Source organism: Fundulus heteroclitus, unplaced genomic scaffold (assembly GCF_011125445.2).
Source record: "Fundulus heteroclitus isolate FHET01 unplaced genomic scaffold, MU-UCD_Fhet_4.1 scaffold_47, whole genome shotgun sequence".
NCBI classification, from domain to species: Eukaryota; Metazoa; Chordata; class Actinopteri; order Cyprinodontiformes; family Fundulidae; genus Fundulus; species Fundulus heteroclitus.
The window spans coordinates 2166243-2185387 of NW_023396890.1; the positions used below are offsets into that span (position 1 = coordinate 2166243).

The 19145-nt window shown below is 40.5% G+C and overlaps 3 protein-coding genes across 3 annotated transcripts in view; 1 reads left to right on the forward strand and 2 right to left on the reverse strand.

Moving 5' to 3' along the window:
- rhbdf1b (rhomboid 5 homolog 1b (Drosophila)) overlaps nucleotides 1-1864 on the reverse strand; it is a 28836-nt gene extending 26972 nt beyond the window's left edge. The window contains exon 1 of the mRNA XM_036132079.1: nucleotides 1654-1864. The gene's annotated coding sequence lies outside the window, so the exon portion shown is untranslated. The remainder of the gene's footprint in view (nucleotides 1-1653) is intronic.
- A 7617-nt stretch (nucleotides 1865-9481) lies between these two features.
- zgc:163057 (Hb-alpha_like domain-containing protein) lies at nucleotides 9482-13795 on the forward strand. Its single transcript, XM_012866393.3, has 3 exons — nucleotides 9482-10360; nucleotides 10790-10994; nucleotides 13574-13795. The coding sequence occupies exons 1-3, from the start codon at nucleotides 10269-10271 to the stop codon at nucleotides 13700-13702; spliced, it is 426 nt and encodes a 141-aa protein (XP_012721847.1). The 5' UTR covers nucleotides 9482-10268; the 3' UTR covers nucleotides 13703-13795.
- Nucleotides 13796-16694: 2899 nt separating this feature from the next.
- On the reverse strand, nucleotides 16695-17521 carry LOC105928832 (hemoglobin subunit beta-1). The gene is made up of 3 exons (XM_012866346.3): nucleotides 17333-17521; nucleotides 17011-17233; nucleotides 16695-16924 (listed from the first exon to the last, which is right to left on the reverse strand). The coding sequence occupies exons 1-3, from the start codon at nucleotides 17422-17424 to the stop codon at nucleotides 16796-16798; spliced, it is 444 nt and encodes a 147-aa protein (XP_012721800.1). The 5' UTR covers nucleotides 17425-17521; the 3' UTR covers nucleotides 16695-16795.
- Between the last annotated feature and the right edge of the window lie 1624 nt (nucleotides 17522-19145).

Genomic DNA, 19145 nt, shown 5'->3' on the forward strand with positions numbered 1-19145 from the left:
CAGAAGGGATTAGTGAACTGTAGATGTCTGGGGACCGGCTCACATCCTGGTCATTTGGTCTGAGTGCAGAACGTAGGATGGAAACAGGCTGCAGGAACCGAACTGCTGCAGCCTGACATCAGCTGAAGGTGGCCAAAGTTTTTCATTCACACTGAGAAACTCATTCTAATTCTTAGATAATGGTAAATTACAGGTAAAACTGACCCTTCATGTCTTCCTGCTGTATTTACAGTAATGTCCTCCAGTAAAACAAGAATTATTGTATCAAAATATTAAAAATAAAAATAACTTTTCACAATGATTACCAGAAGAAACCTTCTCAATCAAACCTTGATGATGAAATAATAAATGTAAATTTTCCAGCCCGTTTTCTGCCACATTACTTCAAACATAAAACAGATGGAAGTAAAATAAGTTGATATGGAAACTGAAACGTAAGAACAGCTGAAGTAGTAGTCAGGGTCAAATATATCCTTCATGGCTCCTCCTTTAATGAGCAACACATTCAGCTGCAGTTGCTTCAAATATCTTCAATAATGTGGAATTAGTGAGGTCATAAAACAGAGAAAGGAAAGACGGCGGCGCCTGAGGGCAGCAGAGTCGAGACTAAACTCATCCTCAGTGTAAAAAGCTCGGGGGAACCAGGAGGACAGAACCAGTTCTCCAGCCTGATGCGTTTGGCGCTCAGTGATTCAGCGGGAAGCAGAAATAAGTCTGCTTCTGTCACCGTTTCTCTCTCAGCCTGTTCAAACACGCCGCAGAGCGGAGGGCAGGAAACGAAAGAAAAAAAGGCCCAGCGCCTGAAGGCCGGATCACTTTCACACTACGGCCCACCTGAGTGTGAGCGCCGTCCAGGATGCAGTCAGCCTGCTGCTGCTTAGCTGCATCTGTAGAGACGCACATCACACAGACCTCTGCTAAACGTCCTCATGGATTATTAATCTCTCTAAGGTTAGTCAGTATCTACTGCAGATCACATCTGATTATGTGTGCAGAACAAAACTTTAATGACAACTTTGGGAAGTTTGCATGAAAAAGCTGCAACTTTTACTGCAGTAACATCTATCACTGAACTTTTTAGTAAATCCTTCAGACTGACTAAATTCATTTAGTGGAGACAGAAGTAATTACTGTTTCTCAGCGTCTGGACCTGAGACGGCCATGACAGCAGGTCTATTTGTGGAGGTTGGAACATCTCGGTGCTGATTAAGCCGAATGTTTCAGGTCAATATTCAGAGACGCTGCAGGGACACCGGTTTTAGAGTTTTATGTAAATGTTCTAGCATTTCAAGGAGCTGAACGAGGTTCCCAGAGGTTCTGCAAGAGAACAAAGCCCGCAGCATCACTAATGCCCACCGTGCTTCACAGAGGCCATGAGGATGCTCCTCCACACCTTCTAGACCGCCTGGAGGGTTTGCTGCCAAAGACCTCCATCTTTCAGCTTCCAGATCAAAGATACAATCTGCGAGGAAGAGCCCCACACCAGGCGTGGATGGAGCCCCTCACCAAGTGAGGAAGAGCCCCACATCCGCGGGGACGTCCATCAGTGAGCCGTGGGAGATCCACCCAGAGACCCCCAGAGTTGCGGGCAGGCAGCCCGGGGTGAGCTCTCCCAGGGCCGGGGCGAGCAGCGACGAGCTCCGCAGCACTTACCTGGAGCTGCGTCCGGGTCCCGCCGCTCGGTGCCGGTCCGGTCCGCTGTGCCGCTGGTACCGGGCGGTCACTTCAGAAGTTCCTCCCGCCGCATCACGCGGGCTCTGACTTCCTGAGGTCACGCGCCCCGAGAGCTCCAACCTGCAGCGAAGCGTCCGCGGAAGCTCGGAGCGCCTCGGAGTTTCCTCCCCCGCTGCAGCTGCAGCCTCTGCCGGTCTGCCGCCTGCGGAGCGGAGCGCTCTCTAAGCGCCACCTGGCGGCCACACGGGGTACCTGCAGGCGCTGTGGGGCAGTGAGGGTACAGGTGGAGAAGGTGGGCTGCACTGAGCTGTGGACAGAGTGCATCAGAGGCACAGCGCCTCACACGGTGAACAACGTGGATGTTTTTGCAGATATATAAAAAAAATAACAAATCAAAGCATTTACAGCATTTGGTGAATAAAAGAGAGGTCAGGAGCATCTTGTCTCCAGTGATCATCCTCCAGATCATAGACCACAGTGATGTCCAGATGTTGGACAGGGAGAACAGATGTTAGAAAGAGGCTGAGAGAAGCCATCTTGGTCCAAAGAGCAAAGCCATCAGTGAACAGAGGAGGAGGATGGAGCTTCAGCTCCCCAGAGTTTACAGCTCGGTCCTCCATCACGTTCCAGAGAGATTACATCAGCATCTCATCATGGTTCAGGAGACCAAGTCCTCCACTCACACCAAGCAGCAGCTTCTAACCACCAGGACAGAGATGGTGGCTCACTGGTTCTGACCTGGACTGGTTCTAGGAGGATGAACCTCCATGTGCTTAGAAACAGCAGCGCTCCATCTGCAGGTTGATCAGAACCTCCAGAACTGACAGACACCTGGACAGGTGAGGAGACGTCTTCAGGAGAACTGAGAGAAGGTCCTGCTGCCTCTGGTTTAAGCCTGATTGCTGATGTGACGACCCGACTGAGAATATGTACCGGCATCATCCAGATGTTTCTAAAACATCCCTGTGGGAAATGTAACATCTTCTGTTACGCTGCACACAGCTTTATATAAGAGTCAGAATCAGCTTTATTCACCAAGTTTGTCTCTCACAGAACAGCTTTAGTACATTCACAGGAACTCATGCTGACCAACAAGTAGTTTAGTTGTGATACACACTCACAAAGAATCAATTGTGTAACTGTTGGTAATATGGCTAATATGATAATTAATTAACTAACCACACCACGGTTCCCACCTGCTGATCCAACGTTTTCAGAGGCTCTCTGTCTGGAATGGAAAATTCATAATTTAGGCTCCTAATCTGGATCTTCTTCACACCTTTCTGGAGTCTTAGGGAACATCTGGAAGAACTCATGACACGGATCTAAACAGAGGAAGAACTGGAGATCCGGTGGCAGAGAACAGCTGTATTATAGCCCAGGACAGGGAGTGCCTCCATTCTGGGTCCAATGTTCTCAGAACCAGCTTGGGGTTCTGCTCCAGGTTCTGTCAGGCCCAAACAGCTGCTGGGTGCTCTGCTGTTCTTCTCTTGGAGTCCAGAACTGAAAGTAATCTGAAGCAGTTCCCGGGTGGAAAACAAAAGAACGTTCTGGTGAATAAAAAAAACACGACTGAACTTTGAGCAAGTGGCTCAGACTTGTTTGTTGACCCGATTGGACTCTGTTGGTTCTCGGTTGTTCTACTCTTAAACGACTCGTTGGTCAGGAATGGATTCAGATGTCTGGTGTTAATAGTAGGCAAGTAAAAAGATGAAGGATGTAACAGAAGAAGTAAAAAGCACAGAACTCCCTGTGTAGGTAACCGTGCAGCTTATTAAGACGTCGCTTCATTTATTTTATGAAATGTGATTCATGCAGCTGTCTGATGTAAAACTGAATTCCACATAGAGTTAAAACATAAAATGGTGAAAAGAGCAGAGGCCAATAGGATAGAATAGAATAGAATAGAATAGAATAGAATAGAATAGAATAGAATAGAATAGAATAGAACAGAAATATCCTTCATCGTGCCACTGTGGGGAAATTCAGGTTTATCAGCAGCAACAAGCACAACATAAGAAAAAACATGGTTATAAAATTAGCACAATCAAGAACTTAAAGCAGTGTGCCACTAAGGAGCGTGATTTTAAGAAATGTAAAAAATGTGCATGTAAATTTATGAAAAAACAACAACAAACTAACTACTAACTGTGCGAGACCAGAGGGTCCATCAGATGTTTCTGCTCCTGGTCCAGTTTAGGGTTCTGGTGAACATCCAGGTACCAGAAGGAGTCCACCATCTCCACATCCTGGGTCAGTGAGGTGGGTCTGGACCTGAGGAACTCCACCACCAGCTCCTTTGTTTTCCCTGCATTTCACCTGAGCTGGTTCTGCTGGTACCAGTCTATGGGTCCACTGTCTGTCTGCTGACTCGACTGATTCTGGCACAGCCAGAGTCAGCAGAGAAGTTCTGCAGAATTCAGGACGTCCGGGTCCAGTCCTGGGGTAAGACTGGGGTCCTCATCAAGACATTTGTTGGAAAGACCAGTGGCTGACGAAGATCCTTTCCTCACAGGTGATGGCTTTACAATATTTTTCACATCATCATGTGTAGAAATAGTAAAACTTCATCACTGACGTTATTTTTGGGCTGCCCCAACAAACACAGCAAACAGGTCTGAAGGAAAAACTCGTAAAAATCCTTAAAGTCTTAATCAGAACTATAAAGTTTTCTTTCATTATTTAAATTAGGCCATTTGTGTCATAATTCACCCTTACAAATATTTGATGTAATTACTGAGAACACGTCCAGATGGTTTCCTGGACTCTCACCTTCTCTGCAGATGGTTGATCCGCCAAAGGAAAGATAAATGTTACCTGTGTTCAGATGCCATTAGAGGCAGTACCAGGAAAGGCCTTCAGGTGGCACCAGACTCCGGCTTCTCGAAGCAGCAGAACTCAGCAAACAGAACATTGGACCTGTCCGTCACAGAATGCAGTGGAACACCCTGGACAGGTAGCCAGTCCATCACAGAGACACAGAGCAGATAACTGCACACCTAATGGCAGTTTAGAGAGACCAATTAACCCAACAGCCATGTTTGTGGACTGTGGGAGGAACCTGGAGTACCCACAGAGAACCCATGCATACAGAGGGAGAACATGCAGACTTAATACCACAGCATAGCATCTTTAATTATATAGCGCTTAAAAACAGCCAACAGCTGAAACAAAGTGCTGCACGTCGCTACAAACTAAAACACATCCATTACAAAACTAATCTAGACCAGAAAGACCCTCAGCATGAAGGTCCAGGATTTGATCCAAGGACCTTCTTGCTGCAAGGCAACAGTGCTACCAACCACCCCACCATGCACCCTGGTCACAGAGCAAAATAAGATAAATAACAAGTTAATTTGATTTATAAAGCACTTTTTAGTACTAAGACGATTCAAAGTGCTGAGCATGAACAGAACATAAAACGGGAAATAAGGCGAGACAGAGGAACAACAGCAGGTACAGATGTTAGACTATAAACCTCAACATTACGTAATATGAAATTATTCTTTACAGTTTTTATTGGTTGCTTTGACCTGTTTGAAGAAACTGGCAACCTCTTAGTTTTCAGCATCACCATCTCTGCAGAGCAAAAGACACCTCTTGCAAATGGGTTAACCCATTTTCATTGGTTTGACTCATTTTCCCCACCCTTTTGCAAAACAGTTAACGCAGATGTCATTCAAGCAGTCCAAACTCCATTGCTTTAGCTGTGGTAGCAAAACAGAAACCATATGTTCCAAGCTCTTAGAAACTTCTTGCTCAGAATGAAATCACTGAAGCACCTGATTGACACTTCTTTACACAATTTTTTAATTTGCAGTCAGTTTGCAAGCTTTGCGTAAAAGGTGCCATGTTGTGTGTTGTTCTTTGCAAGCATGAATGGTCAACATAAGGCAGATGAGAGTCAGAGTAAGAGGTAGATGGGTTGGGGGAAGAATATTATGAGGAAGAGGAATCCATGTGTGAGGTGGCAGTGTAGCTGGAAGGGCTGAAGTTACAGATGAAATTTGGGAAACTATGATTGATCATGTGGTAAATCATGGCCTTTCACTTAGAAGGGCGGGACAAAGAGTCCAAACTTTTCTCAATAGAAACAAGGTTGCATCCATGGTAAGAGTTTTTCGATGGGACAGCAGGTATTGCTGCTATACAGTATATTCATCTCTATCTATTCCTATAGAGGAATTCTTCAGTGCATGGTGATGGAAAGTATATGATCACCTTCCCTATGAGCAGATGCCCTTACTCAATGCAACGACTGCTGCTGCATAAGATGTAGATGCAGAGGCATGTCAAGGATGGATCAGGCATGCAAGAAGATTTTTACCTAGGTGCAAGGGAAAATATTTGAATGTGATGTAGATGAGGCCATGTGGCCTATTCGTCAGGACAGAATGGACTAGAAGGAACAAACAGCCCTAGTATTTTCTGTTGGAATTTTTCATTTTTTGGAATATTTCATTTGTTTATCTGGAAAAAATGAATGAAGAATCAATAAAATTTGCATCACAACATATTTGCTTCTGGATCCATTTTTTGCAAAAAGGCACATTTGATTACAAATGACACTGCCATGTAAGCTGCATACAGTCTTTGGCTACAATGAACCAGCAATGCTGCGCTGATTCACATTGAGTGCGGTATTTTGTATTTTGTCGCCCCTTGTGTAACGAATGATTGGAAGGGCTCAAACATTTGTGTGCAGGTTGTGTTGTTTGAGGGCAAAATGTGCTTTTGGATCATATGTTAAATGTTTTGGCAGAGTTGGAGCCTTTTGCAAACAAAATGTTTAATTTTGACCATTGGTGCCACTGTTTAGGCCTCTGCGTTAACTGTTTTGAAAAATGTGGGTTTTGAGTTGGCTGCTGCATCAAAGCAATCTATAAAAACTGTATTATGTTGTGCAATAAACCAACAAGTAACAATAATCACGGCACCATTTTTTATTTAACCCACTGAAATAATGACAGCAGAAGTTTTTTTTACATCAGCGCGTTTGATCAGAGGCTTTTAAGCAGGACTCAGTTCCACACGGCAGAAACTAAACCTAAAACCAAAAGTTCATCAGTTCATAACACCAGAGTTCATTCTTGTCGATAAGTGAACCTACGGCACCGCCGCATACAGCGATGTGACTACGTTACTACGTTAAGCCCCTACAGAACCACCACCATGTTGGACTGAGGCTGAGAGGTTCTGGTTCTGAAACGCTGTGTTGGTTTTACTGCAGGTGTAACGGGACTCAAACCTTCCAGAAAGGTCCAGTTCTGTCTTGTTGGTCCACAGAATATTTCCCATTATGATGTTTTTCAGTAAATCTGAGGCGGGTCTTTGTGTTCTTCTGGGTCAGCAGTGGTTCTGGTCTTGGAGCTCTGCCATGGAGGCCGTCTTTGCCTCAGCCTCTCTTCCTCATTGTTGAATCCTGACCTCTGACCTCAGCTGAGGGGGTGAGGCCTGCAGAGCTGTAGATGTTCTGGGTTCTGCTGGGACCTCCTGGACGAGTCGCTGATGTTCTCCTGGAGTGATTCTGGTGGGTCGGCCTCTCCTGCGAAGGTTCTCCACAGTTTCTCACCTTGAATTTCTCTAGATTGGAGCATGAAGTGCTGCTTTTTGGGATCTTTAAACCTGTCAGTCAGGTTCTGTTTGAGAAATCTCCAGGTTCTACGGGTCTGGCAGTAATCCGTTTTTTTTTTTTTTTTTGTAGCTGTGACACTGAACTCAGCTTTGTTTTTGGTTCTCATATAACTTGTTCATACAAGGCCAGGATGCTTTGACAGCTATTTTAAATCAAATACAATCATTTTGAAAACTGCTTTTTGTTTTTACTCTGGTTCTTTTTTTAATCTGATTTTAAATCTGTCACTGAAACATTTCAGTGATAGAAGTAAGCTGGAAGGGAGCAGATCTGTATTTACAGACCTGTAGATGTGATTTTACGCTGAAACAAGTGAACAAACTTAGTATTTACTGACCTCACGGTGGACATAAGACTTTATAAATGTTAAGTTTACTGGTTAACAGCTGCTACAGTGCAGCTTGTGGTTGGACCCAAGCAGAGCGTGACGACAGGGAAAGGTTTAATGATAATAATAATAGAAAAAAGTCAGGGAGGACGCGTGGGGAACTGAATACAGCGGGAACAGAGAAACAGGAGGGAAAACTGCACAGAGAAAGAATAAATAAAGAAACCAGGGAGTTTAAATACAGGGAGAAGTGTGGAGAACGGTGAAGGAGAATGAAGGTGAAAGTAATCAGAAATAAACGAGAAACCGCTGAGACCAACGAAACAATTAACTGAGGAATGAACTAAAGAGAGACATATGGAGGAATCTAAGAAGGAACATAACAAAGTGTAGACAGAGAGAAATAATAATAAAATCTACTCTCTAATCTGCAGAAAATTGAGATAGAAACAGCGACCTAAGGAAAAACAGCATAAGGAAGTAACCTTTCGCAAAAGAAAATCAAACCACAAACACCTGGAGGTCAGACTAGCCCTCACTAGTATTAAATAACATTTTATAGAAACACAAAAACACTTTAGTAAAGATTTACTGTTTATGTTTCCAGTTTTGAAATTAAAACCTGATGGCATCATAAAGCTGTAGTGGAAATTAAATGCATAAATAAACCTTGTCCATTACTATTATTGCGCTCTGGAAATTTTGTGAAAATGTTATGAGCGAAGAACTTCCTTCATATTGTCTTCATGAATAATCTCCTTTAATGTTACATCGGCAGGTTGCAGATCTCTGGTTCAGCTAGATTTGGTTATCAAAGCCTCTGCAGACGATATAATTGGTGTGTTTTATTTAGTTCAGTTAACAGCAAATTGAAGCATTCATTTAACAACTAAAAAGAAAATCATAAGAAGATAAGATTAAAAAACTCCTTTATTGTCCCACAATGGGGGAATTTGGGCATGAAAGTGGCAAAGACACAGAAGGAGTTACACACTGAATCAGTGATAAAAAAAAAAAACGCTGATCTAATGTAAAGTTAGTTCTAAAGAAAGAGAGAATGAAATTATCAGAAAGGCTCAAATAAAGTAAAAAAAAAATACAACCAGAATAAGTTATTGATAATGTGCAAAGACACAACGATGTGAGAAAATATGCAGGATGCATGATATTACAGCCACATCTGAGAGTAGCTAAGGCACGGAGAAGAGTTCCTCAGCATCAGAGAGACTGATGATAATCACACAATAAATGCAATATTCCATCAAACAGAGGAACATACAGCAGCTGATTTCCACAACAAAGTGAGAAAAATATGATTGTTAAACAACATCCAGAGTAGGAAAAAGAAAAATGTGTGCAAATGTGTCAGCATCTGAGAGACGGTGAAAATGATTCCTGATCCAATCAGAACCCGTGGAACCATTAGCATGTTATATTTAACACGCAATGCGACGTGTTCCTATATGGTTCAGTCCGTTTCTGCCCTGAACAGAACAACCATCCATGCAACAGAAAACAACAACAACAAAGCACTTTTTTCAAGTTTGATGCATTTACTGAAATGTTACTGACATTCTGCACACTTTGAGGTTCTGACCCGTCCGCACTGTAAAACCTGGCGTGTTATGGGTTCAACCCAAACCCTGTGGGACAGAAGGTTTAACCGAACACCGGGTCAGGAATGAACATTTTACAGGTAAAATTTACTTTACTGTCAGAGAAACTGGGACTGTGATCAATAGATTTCCAGGGTGGAAACGAGTCAGTTTGGGTTCTACCTCTAACCGTCCCGGGTCAAAGAAGAACCGACCCAGTTCGGTTCTTCTTTGACCCGGTTTAACGGTGCAGGGTTGGGTTGTGGGTTTGACCCAGGGAGTAAGGATTACTACCACAGAGGGTTGAAGACGGAAGGAGCTGACGTTCCAGCAGAGTCATCTGGGTCGTTCAGAGCAACGATCCTGCCCGCGTTATCAGATACTTCACACCCTCTTCAGCCTGAAGAGCAGCTTGAGGAGCAGCAGATAGCAAACTTTATCTGCACACAACTGCAACTGCTGCACAATATTCCTCTTTGGGGTTCTGGCTGAAGTGAAATGTTTCTTTTTTCCCCCAAAGTATTTAGAAAATCCTTCAAAACTCAAATATGTCAGCTTTTTTTAGCAACTTCTGTTGCTGCTGTCAGGTTTTTACAGTATAAATTTAGCTCTTTAGGTGACATACTGTAATTAATGGTGAATAACATTGAATATTGATAATTAACGATCTACTGAGGTTCTCCTGTATCCGACACATTAAGAGGTAATCCCCAGCAGCTGCAGCTTCAGGGCAGCCCAGTTAGTAATATGGTAAATATGCACCATGACGCACAGAGGGAGGTTGATAGCACGACGCTGTGGAGCCCCCACCCTGCCCTGGCTGCTGTCTGATAACACAGAGACAGAGGAGCAACAAGGCCGGACCGCCACGTCTCCTCATCCTCCAACAGCAGAATCTGCTGCCTTCGCCTGTTTCTTTTTTCATTTCAGCGTTTCAGTCGACACAGCGGTAAAATGGTTGATTAAGGCGCGACGCGTCCGTCCGTTGGGAGTGTTGTCGGATTGTTGTCTGCAGTGAATATTTGCCTGCTTCACCATGCTGTCCAAGAAGGAGAAAAAGCTGATTAAAGATATTTGGGAAAGACTGACTCCGGTGGCTGAAGACATCGGCTCTGAGGCACTTCTTAGGTAGGTTGACCCTGGAGGGGGATTCATATTTATATGGAGCAAAGACTACATAATCAAAATGAATGTGTGTGTTAAACAGGCAGGATCTTCAAAAAATGAACATGATGTTAGGAATAAATGACATGTATTAGATTATGTTCTTTACTCAGCTTTACATTATGATTTTTATCAGACGACCTGATGCGTTTAAAGCTTAAATAACAGTTTTACCTTAATTATATCACAGAAAATATTAAATGGCAAGCATTAGGAGGACTGAGACACGTGTAATCCTCAGGTCCTCAGGTGGATCAGGCCTCAGGTTGGTCAGGGTGGTGAGATCATGTGACTCCAGGCCCTGGAGATGCAGCCAGACAGCAACAGTTCCTGCAAGCCTTCAGCTTTTCAAACATCTGCCTGAACATGTGTCTCTGCTTCCTTCCCCTGCAGGATGTTTACTTCTTATCCCGGCACAAAGACATACTTTTCCCATCTAGACATCAGTCCAGGCTCCGCCCACCTGAACTCTCACGGGAAGAAGATTGTCCTGGCCATCGCTGGGGGGGCCAAAGACATCAGCCAGCTGACCGTCACCCTGGCTCCCCTGCAGACGCTGCACGCCTACCAGCTGCGCATAGATCCCACCAACTTTAAGGTGCCTGTCTCCAAAGTCACTGAAGTCAGGAGGCGTTGCTGCTGAGCAGGGTCTCTGTCAGGGTGGGAGCTAAACAGCTTAATGCCATTTAAAAAAAAAAGAACACACTAGTTACATCAAACATTACACACAGATGACATGCAGAAGATTTACTAGTTCACGTCTGCAGTGGAACCCTAAACTCTTTTTCATCCATTTTCATCATTTAATTAAGAATTATTCCACGTTTTCTCAGAGAAGACAGTTCTGTTCTCTGAAACCTGTTTCATCTCATTACACGCTTACATCACTGATGGTTTTTCTTATTAAAGGAATACAGATCACAATTATTGTTAAATACATCAATGACTTAAAGAAGGATAACAGCAAAAACAAAAACAGGATTAACTACTTTAAAGATGGACAGAATTTATCCAGTAAAACACGACAGAAACAAGAGGCTTTAAACTTTATCATTATCTCATTAAGTATCTGCAAAACCATTTATTATTTCCCCTTCAGCTTCTTCCTGGTCATCCCATAAAATCCCAATAAAACATGTTGAAGTTTGTTGTTTTTCCTGGGATTCAGAGTTTATCTAGAATCAAACACAGACATTATTTAATACTTCAATTAAAAGGAAAAAATGACAAAAGCTTATTACTGCAATAAAGAGCCAGATTCATCATTGATCAATAATATCCACCCTGGACCAATCAAAAGAGATAAACATGAAATAACTACTCTACATAACTCTGATTATAGAAAAACAGGAACATTTATGATCTGGAAATGAATGTTGAAAATAATATTAAACCCAGAGAACCATCAGGACCTGAAAGGGTTCTGATGCTTTATGCTCCAGTTCTGGTTCTATAATCAACATAAGACTGATGGAAATGTGTTATTCAGACCCTGTGGAACTGCCCAACTCTACAGCTTCAGCAGGACTAACAGAACCCCTTGGTGTTGGATGGGTTCATCAATGATTTACAGAACCTGGCTGGTCTCTGTGGGCATATGGTTCTGACAACTGGCTCTTAGCTGAGCCTGAGCCCTGGCCCAAAGTCGCTCCAGTACACCAGAGGGTGCTCTCAGTTCTGGTGCAGGTGTCGGTCAGATGAGTGGTTCTGATCTTTGGATCCCTCTGGGATTATTGGTGTGGTAATGGAGAAACTTTAGTGAAAAACTGGCTCAGCTTCGCTTGCAGGAGTTTCCACAGAGGAATGGAAGGAAAACATTTCAGCACAAACTTTCCTGGTTGTCAGTAGAAATTTGCTGACAAGCAGGAAAGCTCCTGCAGAACCTGACCTGGAAATCCTCCAACTGGGGTTGGGAGCAGACTTAACGGTTCGGCTCAGAAGGCTGTTCTGATTGCCGCTGTTCTGGGGAAACCAGGCGGCAGTGGTCGACCAGTCAGATGCATTTACACCACTTTATTATGGGATTCCTTGATTGTGACAATTTCCTCATGACTGATGTCTTCAAATGACCTCAATAATTCACATTCAGAGTATGAAACAATATAAAATAATATTTAAAGTTATCACTAATTAATTATTCTACAGTTTTCTGTGTTTTTGAATTAGAAACAAAAGGATTATCCATAGAGGTTTAATATATATTCACAGGAACTCAAACAAATCATCAAGTAACAGTTTTTACAACAAGTGTGAATTGCAAAATGTTAAAGAAAGGTCAAAGGGTAAATACTTATGAAAGCACCTGCATTTGACTGGAAAATATATTCAGGTAAATAAATCAGTGAAGGATCTATCTACTTATCCATATAGATAAGCAACAAATAGTAGTAACACTAACATTATTTGGTGTTAGGGGTCTCAGAGTAAAGGAAGTGTAAAACAAACAAGTGCCACGCGTTTTACATGTCATCTGTAAAAACGAGAAAACCATAATTTCCTTCTCACCTCACAACTTAGCACTAACTTGTGTTGGTCTATCAATACAGTTAAACTCATTTAAACAAGGCATGAGTTAACAAATGCAATAGATCAATTTAGCAATAAATAAAAACCTTATCTAAAATGCCTCAGACTCTCTTCACAGCAGAAAGTAGATATACGTATAAATGTATATTTAAAGATCCTTTTGTCTGGACATGTTCCCTGTCTGTTGCGCCTGACCACATAGCAAAGGCGGAGGCTCAGTTCTCCTTGTGACTATAGAAGGAAATGCATGCATGAAACGAAAAGTTTGAAACAGTTTGAAAATATAGAGTGGAGTGTAAAAACTAAAATATCCCTTCAAGGCTGATCCCACATGTTCTTAGCACTCTCATCCACCAGCAGAGGTGAGGCCTGACTCTGTCTCAGGCCTCTTGATACTTTGTATTAAAGAGAACGGACCCTAATAGATCATAATTATGCTCCTGTTTGTCTTTTGACTGTTAATTGACCTCTCAGAACATAAATTAAACAAGTTGCTTGTTGTAAAATAGTAAAAAGCTTTTTTATGTCTCTACCTTTGATTAAATCTGATTTAAACAGAATAAGTCAGAAGGAAGATGAGGGTTGATTGATTAAATGTTTTGACTCCTTGTTATTTCTCTGTCTTTAACAACTGTTGTCTCTCGCCTGCAGCTGCTTTCACACTGTATGCTTGTCACGCTGGCCTGTTACCTGGGCGAAGAGTTCACTCCGGTTGCACACGCAGCAATGGACAAGTACTTGTCAGCCTTTGCAGCCGTGCTCTCTGAGAAATACAGATGAGATTCAACGTCAAGTTTAGCTAATATTTATGAGATGTAAAATGATGTATTAGTGTTATTGTTTTCATGGGGTTTTGTTATAATAAAGAACATGTGTCATTTTCTGGTCTTATTATTGCATGGACATATTATAAACCAGTCTCTTGGTCATGTGCTGATAATGCTTTTTAAATCATATGTTGACATATTTAATCAGTACATCAGTTTCTGTCTCATTGTTTGATGATCATTTTAGGTACTTTTGCTTTAAAGTATCAGCTGTTTTCTTTTTCTGCTCCTACTTGTGAAAATATGGACCAATGTGTAAAGTTTAAATTTTATCTCTGACAACAACTGACAACTTTGTAACATCTTTATGGTACTTGAAAGAGATTATCCAAATGGTATTTGATGACATGGATATCTAAGTAGATTTTACAACAAAACTAACTTTGATAATGCATATCAATATGTTCAGATTAATAATGTCGATTCTGATTTATTGGATGTTGTTTGTGGCGTCAAATGGATCTGTGCTTGGTCAAAAACGTTTTATTTTATGCGTACTGCAGATAAGATATACAATTTATCAAATTTACAGATGATACAACCTTATGCTACTTTGCAAAACGTTTCGAACAGCTTCTGAGTATTAGAATATAAATACATATGCTTCAGATTACTATGATCTAATGAAAGAAATGTTCATAAAATGTACTGTACTTAAATTATGTGAAAAATAAGACCTCAGCTACCCACTGGTAATGTAAAAACCGCATTATAATGTATATCCTAACTTTTTTTTTAAAAAAGTTGTTTAAAAATTAGAGAATTAGATCAAATATAAACTCAAAAGAAAAAAAACTATTTAAAAAGGTAAAGGGTACATATATTTAAAAATGTATATTTGCTGAATGGGAAAACAGATTGCATAAATGTAAAGATAAATTGTTAATCAGGATGTTTTGATTATGATGTAGATTTTAAAAATGTACCAAAAAATGATAGAACAAAGGAAACGGTAGGTTTTATTCTTATTATTTATAATAATTGTTGGAGTATATCAAATCGTAATATATCACGTCACTTCATATCAAGTTGTCAGTTGGTTTAGACCACTCTTTGCAATGTGTGGAGAATCACAACAATGAAACAACAGCACCACCATGTGGTTAGATAGCAGAATGCTTCCAAAAGAAAATCAAGCACAAACATACGAGAGCTAAAGTGGTTTTGATCAAATTAAGTTTGTGTGTCAGAATGGCCTAGTCAAAGTTCAAGCCTAAATTGTACTGAGAATTTACAGCAAGAGGTTAAACTGATATTCACAGACACTTACACACATGTAACTGTTTTTGTTGTTATTGTTGTTTTTTTTTATATATTTTTAGAACCTGAAATATATTTCCAGCAGTTAATACTAAAACATTCTTCACTCTAAATATTATAGAGACCTTACGGAAATTTCTCTCTGATACGAAGTTTAACAGGCCTCTTATGTGGTCGAAATTTATTTCAGTAATAACAAAAGAAGCGCTGTCCTTGGTGCTAAATTATTCCATAATATACGCTGAGCTGTCCACGGTGCTGAAGTAATTTATTTTGGTCATCCATTATCAAAGGTGAGAAATACGTTGGAACTGTCTGAGGTGCTGAAATTAACACGCAACCATCTCTGAGCTATCTCTGGTGCTGAAAGGAGCATTTTGTTTAGTATAAATCTAATTCCTAAATCACAAACATATTTTCATTAAACTTGGTAATTCCTGGTACTTGAATTGAACATCATGATATAATGTCCTGAATGTAGCTCCAGATTCTGGGTTATTTTGTTGTGTTTCTTCCAAAAGTCCAACAAAACTATATTTTTCTTGGTATTTCTTGTGTTGGTGAAGATTCTCAGTCATCCAGGTCGTGATCAATCCACAAAAAAGGTTTTAAAGAAACAAAACAACTGGGCTTCTATTCTGAAGCTGAAGACGTTTCGCTTCCCATCCAGGAAGCTTTCTCAATTCACTACTCCAGACACTTAGAATTCTATTCGGAAGTCTTCAGCTTCAGAACACAAGTCCAACTTTTTTTTGGATTGGTCTTTTTTTTTTTTTGGCTTCTTTCTGTTTTTATATTACACCCCCAATTTGTAAGCTGCGTAAAACAGTCCAACTAAAAACCTTAACATGTCGAAGACATTTCCTTAAAACAGATTGTTTGCTCCATAGGACGCCACCTGCTGAACGTAACCAGCAACTGCAATCATTCAGCTCTACTTTTTAAACTGTATTCACGAACGTGAGAAGGTCCTTTGCTGTGGGGCTTGATGTGAAACTGGGGTTGCTCAGCTGGGCGGGGCTGTGTTTTCCAACGTCGCAAACGAACCATGTTTATGATTTTTTTTTTTTTTACTATTCGGATCTATTGGTACTCAAAACAACAACAAATAACAAACTGTTGTGGTTTATTAATTTTTCTTAAATAATTGCTATTATTATTATTATTATTATTGTTATCAGTAGTAGTAGTGGTGCACTGGCTCATTTTGGTAAGCTCAGTTTTAATGGCTGAAAATAAATCATTTTATTTTGATACGTTGTATTTTGAAACAAGTCGTATTTGCTATCTGCTTGATGCTCTGACCCCATTGACCAGTTTGTTTTGGTCACTGTATGAATTTATCTCACAGCAGTCAGCTGTTTGGGGTTTGACTCTTAACACTGACACTTTGTGTTGTTGTATTTTTTTCTGCGGTGCTTCTAGCTTCATCTGACATTTAGGTGCCATATAAAAATTAATAAATCAATACATTAATAATAACAATTGAAAGTATTTAAACCACAGCAGATCCAAAGAATAAAATAAAACATTTGTTGCTAATAATTCATTCACTGTAATGATGAATAATAAAATTAATTTTACATTTTCATTTTTACAACATGAATATTTAACAGGTCTGTTAGTTATTTTTGCCTTAATAACCTTTGTGTGGATGTGGAAAAAAAGCAAAGGGAACAAGCAACGTTTTTGCTTTATGTGGTTTTTATTTCTCCACAGAGGAGAGATGTAGCTCATGCAGAACAGAAGTTAGATCTCCTCCCCAGGTCTGGAGGCTGCTGGGTCTTTAGTGGTACTGCTTTCCCAGAGCGGACACCACCACAGCCAGGAACTTCTGAAAGGTTGCCTGAATCTCCGGGGTGAAACCAGAGCCCATCTTGGCAGCAATGACGATGGTCAAGCAGTCAGCCAGCAGCTGTGACAAGAAAAAACAACAGATCAGATGGCTTTCAGACGTGGATCTGTGTTCATGCTGGGAGCTGGTGCTGCTCCGATCCCTACCTTGAAGTTGTCGGGGTCGACGTGCAGCTTCTCAGAGTGCAGCACGCTCAACTCAGCGTAGGTGCCCTTGATGTTGTCCATGTTCTTAACAGCGCGGTCCAGGCCGTGCAGCACCTTGGTGCCGTGTGCTTGGATGTTTGGGTTAGTCTTGATGGCCTCAGCATTGTAGAGGTTGCCGAAATTGGCGAAGTACCTCTGAGTCCAGGGGTAAACAATCAGGCACCTGGAGAAGGAACAGGGAGGTTGTGAATTGGTAGAAAGTCAGTTTGGACCCCAGAATGATCAAAACATTCTCCAGAAAAAAAAGAAACCAGATCAGTACCTGCTGAGAGCCTTGGGCCCCACATCATTATAGTCCAGGTTGGAGAAGATGGAGGTGATGATGCTGCGCTCCTGCTCAGACCACTCAACCATGGCGGCTCTTGTTTGTTGTCTTTTGGTTCAGGCTTGAAAGAAAAAACGCTGAATAGAGCTGCATGTGGAGCCTGGTCTATTTAAATGTCTCCATTGTCCCCCACGCCCCGACGGAGAAGCCTGTTGATAGGCTGAAGATGATGCACTTGAGATAAACTGGAGAGCTCTCCAGAAGTTACTAGAAGAGCCTAGAATATTCTTCTGAATTAATGTCAAAATGTAGACATTTATTACCACGACAAAGCTCAGCAAATGTTTTATCTTTTTATCTGACAGTAAATCTAATTCAAGGGCAGATTGTCCAGTTTTCCACAGATGTTTTAATTAAATTTAGATTTTTGCTTGTAATGAGGAACTCTTAAAACTTTTTCACAGCTGAGCACAATGAGCTGAAATGTGACTTTTACGCCTTATGAAGATAAAGCAGTGGCTGCCAATTTATGTAAAATCCTACCTGCTTAATTTTTAAACAACATTAACGAAAAACACAAAATGAAAAATAAACAACAAAAACATAGTAAGATGATATATATATACATATATATATATATATGTATATATATATATATATATATATATATATATATATATATATATATATATATATATATATATATATATATATATATATATATATATATATATATATTAAAATAGCATCATGCTGGTGAGGATTTACAGCCATCCAGAACACGGCAAATACAGATTAGGTTAAGAAAGAACCAGAAATGCAGTTGTTTTGTTTTTCTGACCTTATTTCAAATCATCCTCATGTATTAAATTTACTACATTATAAAAACAACAATTTTTTTATAGTTATATCAAAGCAACAACTATTTGAAATAAATAACATGAAATAGAATAGAATTGCTCCATTCCTCCGTCACACACATCTATTTCCATCCAGCAGCCTGCGTGGAGTTATCTGCCAAACCACACGGCCGTTATCTGCAGCACGCCTCCTCCGCCCAGACCCCCCGCTGCCAAACTCTGCAGGCGTTTTGATTAACAAAATAACTTGAGCTCGGTGATAAAGGCAGTGGCCGCTATTTTGTGTCAATGATAGGAAATAAATTTATAAGGCGAGCCAAGAAATGTGCAATTAAAAAATGCAATCACTGATAAATCTTTAAAGGATTTCTGAGGTTTTTTTAATTGGAAGAAATGATTGATTAAGTTGCTGCAGCTCATTTCTGACAATTCTTTAGTTTTTTATGTGAAGAATGTTAAGAAAAATTATTCAGACAATTCATTATCTACAGAAAACAAAATATTCTTATCTGAAATTATTTTTATAAATTAAAATTACATTTTATAGTTGAAGTTCTTTAAAAATATTTAGACCTCAGCAAGTTTTTTTCTAGTAGCTTTATTTATTTATTCACCTATTCATTTACTTCTTTGTTAATTTATCTAGTTGATTCTCTGTTTGTGCACATCACTGAAACAGGTGATTTTAAGGTTTTTCCCACCATTAATGTTACATCCTGTTCAATTCAGCTGTTAAATATATACATATTTATTTTTGGGGATAAAATACAAAGATTAAAAATGTCATACATGTTGTCACATGTAGGGCTGAAGAAAATCAAACCTGTTGGTTTCAGCTTTGTAGCAGAAACCTGGACGTTTCCAGACAGACTAACTGGTGTCTGAAACTATTCCTAATTTCTCCACCCTGACAGAACGGCAGGTTGAGCTGAAGAAAGATAAGCCCATAG

Excerpts from the sequence above, each read along its gene's own strand:
- zgc:163057 (XM_012866393.3), top strand. The coding sequence starts at position 10,269 with ATGCTGTCCAAGAAGGAGAAAAAGCTGATTAAAGATATTTGGGAAAGA. Across the intron at positions 10,361-10,789 it reads GGCTCTGAGGCACTTCTTAG|GATGTTTACTTCTTATCCCG; the intron begins GTAGGTTGACCC and ends CTTCCCCTGCAG. Across the intron at positions 10,995-13,573 it reads TAGATCCCACCAACTTTAAG|CTGCTTTCACACTGTATGCT; the intron begins GTGCCTGTCTCC and ends TCTCGCCTGCAG.
- LOC105928832 (XM_012866346.3), bottom strand. The coding sequence starts at position 17,424 with ATGGTTGAGTGGTCTGAGCAGGAGCGCAGCATCATCACCTCCATCTTC. Across the intron at positions 17,234-17,332 it reads GGGCCCAAGGCTCTCAGCAG|GTGCCTGATTGTTTACCCCT; the intron begins GTACTGATCTGG and ends TTCCTTCTCCAG. Across the intron at positions 16,925-17,010 it reads TCGACCCCGACAACTTCAAG|CTGCTGGCTGACTGCTTGAC; the intron begins GTAGGGATCGGA and ends TTCTTGTCACAG.